The sequence below is a fragment of the Rana temporaria genome, chromosome 11 (assembly GCF_905171775.1).
Source record: "Rana temporaria chromosome 11, aRanTem1.1, whole genome shotgun sequence".
Lineage (NCBI taxonomy): Eukaryota > Metazoa > Chordata > Amphibia > Anura > Ranidae > Rana > Rana temporaria.
In genome coordinates, this window is record NC_053499.1 from 20,354,587 (window position 1) to 20,368,185 (window position 13,599).

At 42.4% G+C, this 13,599-nt stretch overlaps 1 protein-coding gene across 5 annotated transcripts in view; it reads left to right on the forward strand.

Moving 5' to 3' along the window:
- Positions 1-13,599, forward strand: part of SHANK2 (SH3 and multiple ankyrin repeat domains 2) — a 530,251-nt gene that overhangs the window by 495,046 nt on the left and 21,606 nt on the right. For all 5 annotated transcript variants that reach the window (XM_040328114.1, XM_040328117.1, XM_040328115.1 and 2 more), the window contains one exon: positions 10,254-12,648. In XM_040328114.1, coding sequence (XP_040184048.1) covers positions 10,254-12,648 — 2,395 coding nt within the window. The remainder of the gene's footprint in view (positions 1-10,253; positions 12,649-13,599) is intronic.

The window sequence follows — 13,599 nt, forward strand, 5'->3', positions numbered from 1 at the left end:
ATAAAGTTCTAATGAGGAAGCATGTAAAACAGACATTATCAACTAGGGTTCCACCAGAGTATGTTAGGGATTCCTTAAGCAATGAGCAGCTTCTGCCTCCCCTATAAGTTCCCAGTGATACCATTCATCTTTTTAGCTATATGTAAGGGGGATTCTTCCTACTGACCACAAATGTAATAAGCATTCTTGCCACTGTCCATCACACTAAACTAATTGAGCTCTAGATTAAGTTATTAGCAGAGGTTCCCTGAGATCATAAAGTTATTTCAAGTGTTTTTCCATGTTAAAAAGGCTGCCGTGCTGATCCAGTAGCCTCAGTATCAAGTCACTGACCTGGCACAACTATGTATCGGGAATCAAGACTTCATTCTGATCTTCCTATCATGCATGGTACCTCTGAGTCAGTGTCTCAAAGTGTTAAAGTCAGAGACAGCCAGGCAATTAGTATTTTTAAAAGCAAGACAGCAGCAGCAGATTACTTGTGTAGATGGGAGTTTATAAATCACCTTTGTAATAGGACTTTGGAGCCCTCAGATACACTGTAGTTTATATTCATAGACTCAGACATTGCAAGGCAATAACATTGTTGCTTTCAGATTTGTGTTGGTTTTATTGAATGCAGCTTGTTCTATTCAGGCACACCGAACACCTGTTTGTAATTCAATTGCTGTCAAAGTATGTGAAGCACATGGTTAGTGCAGTACACACATTTCAGATGCTTTTGCAATGCTCATCATTCCTTTTCAAAGAAAACCAACAATAAGGTTGTTAGCAAAAGCAAAACTGTAACAAAAGATAAAGCTTATAATATAAACACCATCTTTTAAAAAAGCAGCCTTAATGCATGTCTTGATCAAAGCGTATTTGTTTGGGATGTTTTTCCTAGTTATCTTACAACATCAATGTACACAACAAATTTGATGATATAAAGCTGGGAAACGGTTTATTTTTAATAAAGATTGGTGAAGTCAAAGCGGAGGTATGCCAAATACTGCAGCTGCTGACTTTTAAAATAAGGACACCTACCTGTCCAGGGCGCCCGCGATGTCGGCACCCGAAGCCGATCTATCCCTCGGCTCTCGGGTGCTGCCGCCGCCATCTTTAATAAGGGAATTGTGAAATCTTCTGGGACCCTGGTGTCTCCCAGAAGACAGCGGGGGGAGGGAGAAGGCGCTGGAAGGCGGGTGGCTTGGGTAGCTATGCCCGGAAGTGGGAGCAGAATACCTGTATTAGACAGGTACAGTATCTGCTCCCCCCTGAAAGGTGCCAAATGTGACACGGGAGGGGGGAAGGAACCAAAAAAACGGAAGTTACATTTTTGGGTGGAACTCCGCTTTAAACATTATGTGTGGTGTCACTAAGGCAACAAAGAAGCGTGTGCAAATTCTACATGTGCACAAGAAGTGTATACAGGACCTCTTAACCTGTGAAAAGGTTCCTGTGTGTTTTTGGGTTCGATTCAAGTGCAAATTCAGGGAAAAATTTACACCTGAACCGGTGAACACAAGCGCACAGGACACCGGACTGCAAACCGCAGTCGGACCTGTGTGAACCCAGCCGCAGGCTACAATAACACAGCAGTTTAGCCATGGATAGTTTGCTGCGTTCAGAGGCCACTTCGTGGGCAAGCATTTTAAAGTGCACTTCAACTGTATTTATACACATATTTACTGTACTAAAACAAGCAAATAACTTCAAAATACACAATAGTGCAGAAATGTTTTAACATGCATTTTAAAACAATGCATCTTTATAACCACATTTGAGATGCGCACACACCCAGTATTTTAGTTTTACCTAAAGATGAAATATTCAATTTGCGAGGCAGCAGTTTGTTCTCAAAAGAAGTTCTTCATATTTTAGCAGTGTGATTTAGATGTTATTATAATCTCCATTTATCTGATGAACCTCCTAGAATACAGCAAATGGAGACACCTACTGACACCTACTGGTCACAAATAATAATTGGACCATCATAAAAGCAAAAAAAGATATCAGTCTTCCTGAACTTTAAAATAAAAAGTGCTTCTGATGGCATTGAGCCAGCCTGTTGCTTTCTATAATTGGTTGATGCATTAAATGGAGTTTGTAGTCCTAAAATCTTCATATTATTAGCCCAAACCTTCTCTGCAAACAACAAAGTGCTGAACAGAGACCTCCTGCAGTGTCGGTGAATATGGCAACCCAGGCATCCCTCTAGATATGCCTGCTTACTGCTTATTCATGCAGGAGAATGTGGTATAAAGAATAAAGTAAAGCCTCATGCTGCATACACACGATCGGTCCATTCGATGAGAACGGTCTGATGGACCGTTTTTATCGGTTAACCGATGAAGCTGACTGATGGTCAGTCGTGCCTACACACCATCAGTTAAAGAAAACGATCATGTCAGAACGCGGTGACGTAAAACACAACGACGTGCTGAAGTTCAATGCTTCCAAGCATACGTCGACTTGATTCTGAGCATGCATGGATTTTTAACCGATGGTTGTGCCTACTAACGATCGTTTTTTTTCTATCGGTAAGGTTAAATTTAAAACAAGATTGCTTTTTTTTAACCTATGGATAAATAACCGATGGGGCCCACACACGATCGGTTTAGTCCGATGAAAACAGTCCATCATATACCGTTCTCATCGGTTTGATCGATCATGTGTACGCGGCATCATACACACTAGTAGTTTTATTTTGATCAACCCAGCAGGGCTGAACAAAAAAAAATCTGACAGCTCAGATTTGAGCCGCTGTACTAACTATCCAATGTTAGTACAGCGATCTCCCTTGCTGTACTATTGTGTTTTGACAGGGGGATGGCCCCCCCAAAAAAACACTCCGGTCAGTGCTCTGTCATTGGCTGACAGTGCTGATCAGAAAACTTTTTTCGTCATAATCCTTCAACAGAAGACAACTGAATGGCCTGCTTCTGTCAGGCTGGCTGCAGTACACATGGGGCGAAACTCACACTGTTTCTATTTAATTGACCAATGCCGCCTGACATTTGGCCCTTGTGTAGTAGGCTTAAGAGTGCCCAACTTTTGTCCTAAAGTATCACATACAGGCCTGCATTTTGGGATATACATCATCTGTTTACTTAGAGAGCCTCCCTTTTTCTATTCACTATACTGTGCATGCATGTGTCGCTGTGTCCAGGGGTGGACTGACCATTGAGTCACTCGGGCACTGCCCGAGGGCCACATGCCACTAGGCGGCCCCATCAGGGTTGCCAGGCTCAGTAAAACCAGGGACAGTATGTAAAAATCTATGTTTTTTTTTACATCTGTCCCTGATATGTCCGAAACCGACATGCTTTTGATGTGAAAATCCCGAGATTTTAGCTGCCTCGCCTCTGCACTGCCTCCTGGCGTGGTGGCCATCTGTAAGCCCAGGGGCCCCATAATCTTCTATTGCCCAGGGGCCCCATGAGTTGTCAGTCCGCCCCTGGCTGTGTGAGAGCTGACATAGTGATCACAAGATCAGGAACCACTCAGGTTGTTTCCAGATCCTCAGTGTGGGCCTGGATTGAGAACGATTCATGTCCTGGGCATGGGACATTGTGATGGGGGCTGGGAAGGGGTATTGGAAAGGAATAACACATTTTTGTACACTTCTGTCCCTGTAGAACCATTAATGATATAATACACAACTGTATTTCAGTATGATGCTTTTGGGATTGCACACCCAAATGATGACACCCATTTATACAAGCTTGGTGCATTATGCTAAAATATATTATCAGAGGCAATGTGGGGCCTGGGCTCTGCTTTATATATTTAACTGTACAGACCACCAAACAATTTTGAGCAGTGATCACCTTCACAAACTTTGCACACAAAACTCTTGCAAATATCAGGGAGAAAAATAACATTTACCATCCCATCAATGAGATCCCTAAAGTTCACACTTTCTATCAGCAAGCAGAACTTTCACATTCTGGGCAGATCCACAAAGAAAGTACACCGGCGTATCTAGTGATACGCCGGCGCACTTTCAAATTTCCCGCGTTGTATCTTTGTTTTGAATCCTCAAAACAAGATACGACGGCATCTGGGTTAGATCCGACAGGTTTATGGCTTCGTATGCCTTCGGATCTTAGATGCAATTCTTCGGGCGTCCGCTGGGTGGCGTTCCCGTCGTAGTCCGCGTCGAGTATGCAAATTAGCTATTTCCGACGATCCACGAACGTACGAGCGGCCGTCACATTCTTTTACGTCGTTTCCGTTCGGCTTTTTTCGGCGTATAGTTAAAGCTGCTATCTGGTGGCATACGCAATGTTAAGTATGGCCGTCGTTCCCGCGTCAAATTTTAAAATGTTTTATTTTGTTTGCGTAAGTCGTCCGTGAATCAGGCTGGACGTAATTTACGTCCACGTCAAAACCAATGACGTTCTTGCGACGTCATTTAGTGCAATGCACGGCGGGAAATTTAGGGACGGCTCATGCGCAGTTCGCTCGGCGCGGGGACGCGCTTCATTTAAATGAAACATGCCCCCTACTCGCCGATTTGAATTAAGCGCCGCGAGAGATACACTACGCCATATTCTTTCTGGATTCAAAGTTTTGAAAAGTAAGTTACAGCGGCGTAGCGTATCTCACATACGCTGCGGCCATGCAAATGTACGTCAATCTGCCCCACAGTATCTAGTACAACATAAAGCCATAAAGTGTCATTTCTTTTGGCCTTCAAGCCCACTCCAAAATGACACATCTCGAGTTCATCTCAGTATAACATGGAAGTAGATGTCAATTCCAAAGACAAAATTTTGGTCTGATATCTGTAGAACTTCTGTCATTGTCAAGTGATAGCCCTGAGCTTTTGGAGATGGTCTCTTTGTGTTCTGAAGTAATGTGACGGCACTACAATTCAATTACTTTTCCTTTTAGAGAGTGGGTTTTATTTAAAGGGATCATCCCAGCCAACAGCGATATTTAAATTCTGGGTAGTTACTGGCAAATTGAAGCTTCATTTTTTTGGGGGGATCCCTGATGGTAAGATTTATTTATTTACACTCAAAGCTCCTGGCTCCATACATTTTCTGTGTCCATTACAAGGGAAGGCTGTCTGACTCCCCTTGTTGGTTTAAGGCTAGGTTCACACTGCTGCGAATGATAAATTGCGCGATTTTGACGCGATTCGTGGCCGCAGTTTCAGGAAATGCCAGTCTATAGAGCTGAATTCGCATCACACACGGATCAAACTCGCACAGGACCCTTTTTTAACGCAGCTTAGATTCGCAATGCATTGATGTGAACGGCACCCATGGAAAACTATGTTAGTAAAATGACATGCGAATTTGAGCAATCGCAAAGGATCAAATTAGCAATTGAATTCGCAGCAGTGTGAACCGGGCCTTATTAATTTTACAGAAAATGCAGCAGAAAGAATGAGACACCAGGACAGGTGAATCCAATAAATGTCCCAAACAGCACATCATACATTAAAGTGTCCCTTGGGTGCTTAATTCAACTGGACAGATGGCACCAATATTAGTAAGGGCCCTTTCACACGGAGCGGATCAGTAATGATCCGCTCCGTGTGTCCGCAAAGCTCAGCGGGGATCCTCTGTAAAATCCCCGCTGAGCTAGCAGCTGACAGGGCGGTCCCCGCACACTGTGCAGGGACCGACCTGTGTTTCCTCCGCTCTCCCCTATGGGGGATCGGACGAACACGGACCGTATGTCCGTGTTCATCCGATCCGGCAGACGGAAGAAAAATAGGATTTCCTACGTCCGCAAATGCGGATCTTTGCGGAGGCGGACAAATTACACGTAATCACATAGGGACCCATGTATGTCCCATTTTCATCCGCAAACGGACGGATGAAAATGCGGACATACGGTCCGTACGTGTGAAAGGGCCCTTAGTGACATTAATGCTTCCGCGATGGGTGAGAAATAGTCTAGAACTCTAGAAAGATCTAGCCTTTTTTTATTTTTTTATTTAAGTGGACAATAACACACTGCGGCAAAGTACCAGACTATAAGCAACATCACTGTGATAATGTGCTGGGGTTTTAACACAACATATGCACATCTCCATACTTGGAGTCTTAAAGCTTTGTTCCAAACGTAATTAAAAAATAAATACATTTTGTTTTAGATAGAGCAGGTGATGGCAAATCCCTTCACATTTTTAGTAAAGTGGGGAAGGGGGCAACTTTTGTCAATGTTTTACTCCTGTCTGTGCCCTTCTAAAACATTCATACCTTTCCTTTCTGGTATCACAGACAGGAGTGGTCTCCTCTTATGACAGGTGTCACAGAGACAGGAGTGGTCTCCTACTATGACAGGTGTCACAGACAGGAGTGGTCTCCTACTATGACAGGTGTCACAGACAGGAGTGGTCTCCTCCTATGACAGGTGTCACAGACAGTAGTGGTCTCCTCCTATGACAGGTGTCACAGACAGTAGTGGTCTCCTCCTATGACAGGTGTCACAGACAAAAGTGGTCTCTGCTTATGACAGGTGTCACAGAGGCAGGAGTGGTCTCCTCTTATGACAGGTGTCACAGAAGCAGGAGTGGTCTCCTCCTATGACAGGTGTCACGTACAGGAGTGGTCTCCTCCTATGACAGGTGTCACAGACAGGAGTGGTCTCCTCTTATGACAGGTGTCACAGACAGGAGTGGTCTCCTCCTATGACAGGTGTCACAGACAGAAGTGGTCTTCCCTTATGACAGGTGTCACAGAGGCAGGAGTGGGTCTCCTCCTATGACAGGTGTCAGACAGGAGTGGTCTCCTCCTATGACAGGTGTCACAGAGGCAGGAGTGGGTCTCCTCTTATGACAGGTGTCAGACAGGAGTGGTCTCCTCCTATGACAGGTGTCACAGACAGAAGTGGTCTCCTCTTATGACAGGTGTCACAGAGGCAGGAGTGGTCTCTTCTTATGACAGGTGTCAGACAGGAGTGGTCTCCTCCTATGACAGGTGTCACAGACAGAAGTGGTCTCCGCTTATGACAGGTGTCACAGAGGCAGGAGTGGTCTCCTCCTATGACAGGTGTCACAGACAGAAGTGGTCTCCTCCTATGACAGGTGTCACATACAGGAGTGGTCTCCTCCTATGACAGGTGTCACAGACAGAAGTGGTCTCCTCCTATGACAGGTGTCACAGAGGCAGGAGTGGTTTCCTATGACACGTGTCACGGAGACAGGAGTGAGTCAATTCCTCCCAGTTTAGTCACTGACAAGAAAAACATAAAACAAAATGTTAATGCTTCGCCACTGTCCAAAACTAAAATAAAAATGTTGTCTGACATTGGTCTTTATTTAACCAAAGTAATACAGACAACAATGGAGCATAGTAACCCTTGACATTCAAACTAAAAACCTTCCATGCATCCAACATTAAGGATTTTATTAAATAATTATTTGTTTTGCATTGATGAATTAAAGGATCACTAAAGGAAAAACTTTTTTTTGCTGAAATGACTGTTTACAGGGTATAGAGACATAAAAGTTAACTGATTCCTTTTAAAAATGATTACAAATAGATTAAATTCAATCATAATGTACCTCTAGTTTCACTTTCGGTTTTAAACTGGTTTCATGTTTATGTGAAGTAAAGAGACCCACAGAACAAAAACAAACAAATCCAGGGCAGTGTTTTGTTTTTAAAATGAATCTGAATGGTTCTGAGGAGTTTTAGACACACAGCTTGGACCACAGTGAGAATCTCCCATGAGTTTTTTCATAAGGAGCCAATCAAGCAGGAAGTGTGGAGATCACAGCAGAATTACAGCTACTTCAAAGCAAAAACGAACAATGAGGACATGAAACCAGTACTGCAGTAAGGTAAAGGAAAATGTTTCCTTTAGTGATCCTTTAAGGCATACAGTATATAAAATTTAAATGTCAGCATATATTTGGTGGGGCTAGAGCAGCTTGGCAGCCCAATAAGATTATACAAACAGGGGGACATCATGGTGTGCAACTTCTGTCTGCGGATACTTCATGTGTCTGCCATTAAACTGCCAAAGCTGATCATTCATTGGTTGCAACTTGCTGTAGGTGACAGATTATCATTGGTCTGTGCGCCATCTTCTTAAATAAAGCCTAGTGTGACAGAGCTCCAGTCCTTATTTTTCTACGATTGGCAACTGTTGAAGTTGACTTCAAAATTGAATGACATTTTATCCAAATGTGCACATTTTCTAGTACATAGAAAAATAAAAAAGTCAGAAATGTTCCAAATGCAGTCTGTCTCCATGTTTTTAAAAATCATATTTTCATTTTCCTCACAGGAATTTGTAGTTATAATTTACGTGGTGTTGATGTTTTAACATGAGTATACATGTTTTAAGTATCTAAAATTATTTTCATTACAAGCCATATTAATGAGATTTCATTTTAATGTTGTGTGTGTTTCTTGCTTTTTATTTTAAATAAAAACATGGCTTTGCATTCCTGTCATCTTCAGTCATGTATTACTGTTCCCAAGTACCATATGGAGATACACAAATTGTATAGGATGCCTAGAGCAAAGCAGTTCTGAAGAAAACATAGAAGAAAATGCCTATTTTAATACCATGCTGAAAGGCATAGAATGGGACAGAAAATTAAAGTAGAACTAGAGGCATAGAGTAAGGGGGGAGGGGGGGTTATAATCTCACAAAAGATAAAATAAGTTGGCAGGATCCTGATGACCAAAAGTCTTACTGGCCTACTCAGGTAACAGGTTACCGACTCACCTAGGACAAGGTAGAGTTCCTTATAAAAGCAAGATAAGCAGTCAAGTTTAAGGAAGAGGTGGGAGAAGAACCCAAAGGTGTCCTTGCCTTCAGATAAGGAGAAGAAACTAACAGCAGATTAACCTGATATAATCTTTATTCAAAGGGGTATGTAAAAAGAAAGAAATTCAAAAGAAGGCATAAACAATAAGTAATTGCACACAGTGAAATGAAAATGACAATGTTGTCAATTAAAAATGCATGCCCATGAGCTCAGCCACGCCAACATCAGCCGCATGTGTCAATCAAATCAAGTCAGCTAATAATGTGAGAAATCACAATAGAGTATAGGAATAGGACTAAGAGAGTCCTGGGAAACCTTGGTGGATATCTTTGGGTCCTTCTCCCTCCTCTTCCTTAAACTTGAAGGGTTATAATCTGTCTTTTTTTTATTCTTTTGCCATCTGTGTTCCATTAGCGAGATTTACCTTCACTTCCTGTCCCATAGCCAAAACAGGAAGTGAGGAGATCCCTGCAAATTAAGGTAATCCCATAGGGTCCCCCAGGTTGGAAGATTTCCCCTCGATTACTTTTCTGGAGACAAAATTTAGTATATATTTTTTTTACTTTCACTTTTAATGCTAACGATAAACAGGACAAATAGAGGAGGGTGAATCTCCCTAATGTGGTGTACAGACATCAATAACAACCTAATAGGTGTTCTAATCCATCTCCACTCTATACAAAACTAAAAAAAAAAAATAAGAAGTTTTGCCTTCAGTTATATTTTAAATAAGCCATTTAAACTGTTCTAGCAAAGCTGCCAAGTGGCTGAAGTGTAAACCTTAAAAGCATTTTAAATTGCTCTGGACCATCTTTTACTGTCAAAAAAAATTGCTCTGGACCATAAGTTGAACTCCTGGTTGACAGATGCCACATTTGTAGTACATTAAGATAAATGGGTGACTGACAGCAAGAGGTTAAAGAGAACCTGTCATAAGTGTTGGACTTTGCGCTCTCCTTCAAATGCAATGCTCTGGATTTAATACTTTAATCACTGACCTAGAACAAATTAAAGATAAGGACTTTCAAGTATTGAAGCCAGACACAGCCTGGCCATTTGCAAGAGGCAACCAAGAATGGTAGCCCTCATCGGTTTTCTATAATTGGTGCAACAGCATTTCAGTTTTTAATTAGTCACGTTGTTTCACTCTTAAAATAGAACCTAAAAAGGATATGCAAGTTGCCATTCCCAACTTGTTTTTATAGGCTTAAGCTCTGGAGTTGTCATCTTGATACTTGCATCATTATTATAAAAACTACTGACCTGAACAAGTATGTTGCCAGAGAGCCACTGCTGCAGAACAAGCATGCAGTCAGTAAATTTAGTAAAAAAGACACTTGATACATTCGTACTTGTTCCCAGTCAGCCACTTGCTTAAGCAATAAAGGAAGGATGACAGCCTGGATCACCTTTAAAAACAAGTCAGCAATTACAGCACCTGCATTCCTGTCCTGACAAATTAATCTTACAGTAGTCTGTGAATTTTACTTATGTATAATAATTGTAATAAATTTGTATCCTACAGGTATAACAGAGGAAGAGAGACAATTTTTGGCTCCTCCGATGTTAAAGTTTACTAGAAGTTTATCCATGCCAGATGCCTCAGAAGATATTCCACCCCCTCCAGCAACATTGCCTCCATCTCCACCTCCTCCTTTATCTCCGGCACCATTCAACTCGCCCAAGTCTCCTACTCCTCGGGGATATGGAACCATTAAACCAACATTCAACCAGAATGCAGGAACAAAGTCCCCCTCTCCAGCTGTGCGTTCAGATACTGTAGGGACAATACTGAGAGACAAGGGCATGTATTATAGACGTGAGACTGACCGCTTCTCATTGGACTCCGAGGACATCTATAGTTCAAAAAAGTCAACCCAACAAAATTTTGTAAATAAGAGAGCGCAAATGCCAGAGAACCCATACTCAGAAGTAGGCAAGTTGGGTAACAAGGCTGTGTATGTGCCAGCTAAACCTGCCAGAAGGAAGGGAATGCTTGTGAAACAATCTAATGTGGAGGACAGCCCCGAAAAGACTTGTTCCATTCCTATCCCAACCATTATCATTAAGGAACCTTCAACTAGCAGTAGTGGGAAGAGCAGTCAGGGAAGCAGCATGGAAACAGACCTCCAAGCCTCAGAACAGCAGGGACAATTAAGGCCAGATGACAACCTTAATGCGAATAGTCCATTTGCTGCAGCCATTGCAGGAGCAGTGAGGGACAGGGAGAAAAGGTTAGAGGCCAGACGGAACTCTCCCGCTTTCCTATCTACAGATCTTGGTGATGAAAGTGTTTGCCCCACACCTAGCCCAAGGTTGCGGCACTCCAAGTCAATTGATGAGGGAATGTTCTGCAATGAGGAGAGCTTTAAGCACTTCACGGGGCCAACCTCTCTCATTTTAACAAGTGGAACTTTGAATGCTTTTGGTACCAATGGAGACATGAACAACATACGGTCAGTGAAGGGAAAAGGACATGAAAACAACACTGGTAAAGGGATTAGCATTTCTGGAAATTATATGCATCCGGTGACAGGGAAATTACTAGACCCCAACTCTCCTCTAGCACTTGCATTAGCAGCTAGAGACAGAGCCATGAAAGAGCAAAGCCAGCCCACCCCAATCCCCACAGAGCAAGATAAGTCTGACCTGAACAAGCCACTCTTCATTGATACCAAACTACGGCCCAATGCAGAAAGCTCATTCTCCGGGGCAGCTGTCAGTTCAGGTAGGTCTAATCAGCGCGGGGTCCTAAAAAGACAAGAGACTGAGAATAAACATGAACCTGATGCAGCAAAGGAGGAGAAACGTCACGAGGAGAAAAAAAACATGTTGATCAACATCATGGACACCTCACAACAGAAAACTGCTGGGTTGCTCATGGTTCATACAGTAGACACCACCAAAGCAGAGGATGTTCTTAGTGAAAATGAATGTGCAGAGAAAGACACATCTCTAGAAACTCCTAGTGCTCCAGCATCAGAACCTAATGAGATTTCTGAAAATGTGTTACCCAAAACAAGTGACTCTGGTACCCCTGCACCCCCTAACAAAGCCATTGTAGCTGTTTGCTCTGTGGATGAGCCCGTCATCCTACCCTTCCGTATCCCTCCTCCACCATTTGCCTCAATAGATGTGGACGAGGACTTTATTTTTACTGAACCACTGCCTCCTCCTCTTGAATTTGCCAACAGTTTTGATATCCCAGAGGATATGTCTGCAATTCCAGCCGCCACCCTGGCAGACTTGTTGATGCAGAGAAAGCATGGCAACCTCCCTCCTGGTATATTTAATCCTGGTATTGCCTCTCTTTCTTTAGAAAGTAGAAAGCCAGGGGCTCTATCCAACTGTCTGCCCACCTCATTCATGCAACACCCTGAAAGCTTTGACAATGTCACAGACTCTGGGATAGAGGAGGTGGACAGTCGTAGTGGTAGCGACCACCACTTAGAGACAACAAGTACAATTTCCACTGTCTCCAGCATATCTACCTTATCTTCAGAGGGTGGTGAAAACTTGGACACATGTACAGTCTATGCAGATGGGCAAGCATTTCTAGTGGACAAGCCCCCAGTACCTCCAAAGCCAAAAGTCAAGCCCATAATCAACAAGAGCAATGCACTTTACAAGGACGCTGTCCTGGAAGAAAACATGGACACTTTTGCTATCCCTCCTCCTGCTCCACCTCCACCGCCCCCATTAGGTTTGCAGCCTGCTATATTTAAACCTGGGCAACAAAGGACCTCAAAGCTATGGGGTGACTCCCCGGAGGTGAAAAACGTAGTCATACCCAGTCCCAAAGCCAATGTTATTAGTGAATTAAATTCAATATTGCAACAGATGAACAGAGAAAAGGCCACAAAAACGGGAGAAGGATTAGATTCACCCACTGGGATGAAAACTGCAAGTTTCAGTACAAGGTAATGCACACTTGTGTTATTTTATTTGCAGAACGTTTTAAAGGTTAAGTCCATCCAAAGGTTTATATTTCAATTGAATGCTGATCATTATTATTCTGTAGGACTGTAAGAGAGCGATCTCCCTGGCAGTATTCTGGGCTCTATCCAAGACCATATTTGACATTAATTATGTCTTAAACTTACATTACACCTCTTTTTTTTCACCATCAGCTATCTAAAGGAGAATGTTGCACAGACTGTACAATCTGAATGTAACGTGTTAGGCATACGTACATGGTGCCACCCTTTCATACAGTCTCCACTTTTTTTTTTACACAATCGTGTAAACATTTAATATGTACCAAATTCTGAAAATAAAAATAAAATGCCTTTTTTTTTTAGGCAGGTTATTTGTTGTACCTAAAAGGCTTCCACAATTCACCAGATTGATAAAGGAAATAGGCTGGATCCACACCTTTGTGTGGATCCACTACATCTCACTACAACAGGCCATATTGATGAGTTGCTATTCATTCTGAATGGTATGCCATGAACATAAAACCGTATAAACAAGTTGAGCACACAGGGTGAAAGCATTGTGTTTTGCAAAAATAGTACATTTCTATTTTTGCTAAACACAATGCCTATTTTATATATTTTTTTCCTGTCTGTAAGTTTGTTAACCAGTTCGGGACAATTCTGACATTCCTTCCCATGTAAAAATCAGCTTTTTTCACCAAAAAAAAAAAACGTACAAAGTTGTTATCAAAAGTGCTCTTACCTGGCATAAAGCCGGATTGATCGGAGTGCACGAGTGATAGAATTACTTTTTGCAATCTAAGGGCAAGGATTTTTGCCAACACCTCCCATCACTCTTCAAAAAATATATGGGTCTATAGGAGCCACACAATAGTTTGTCTTTACCTGGTTTTGGTAGAGCAACAATGAGAGCTTCATTCATAGAATCAGGAA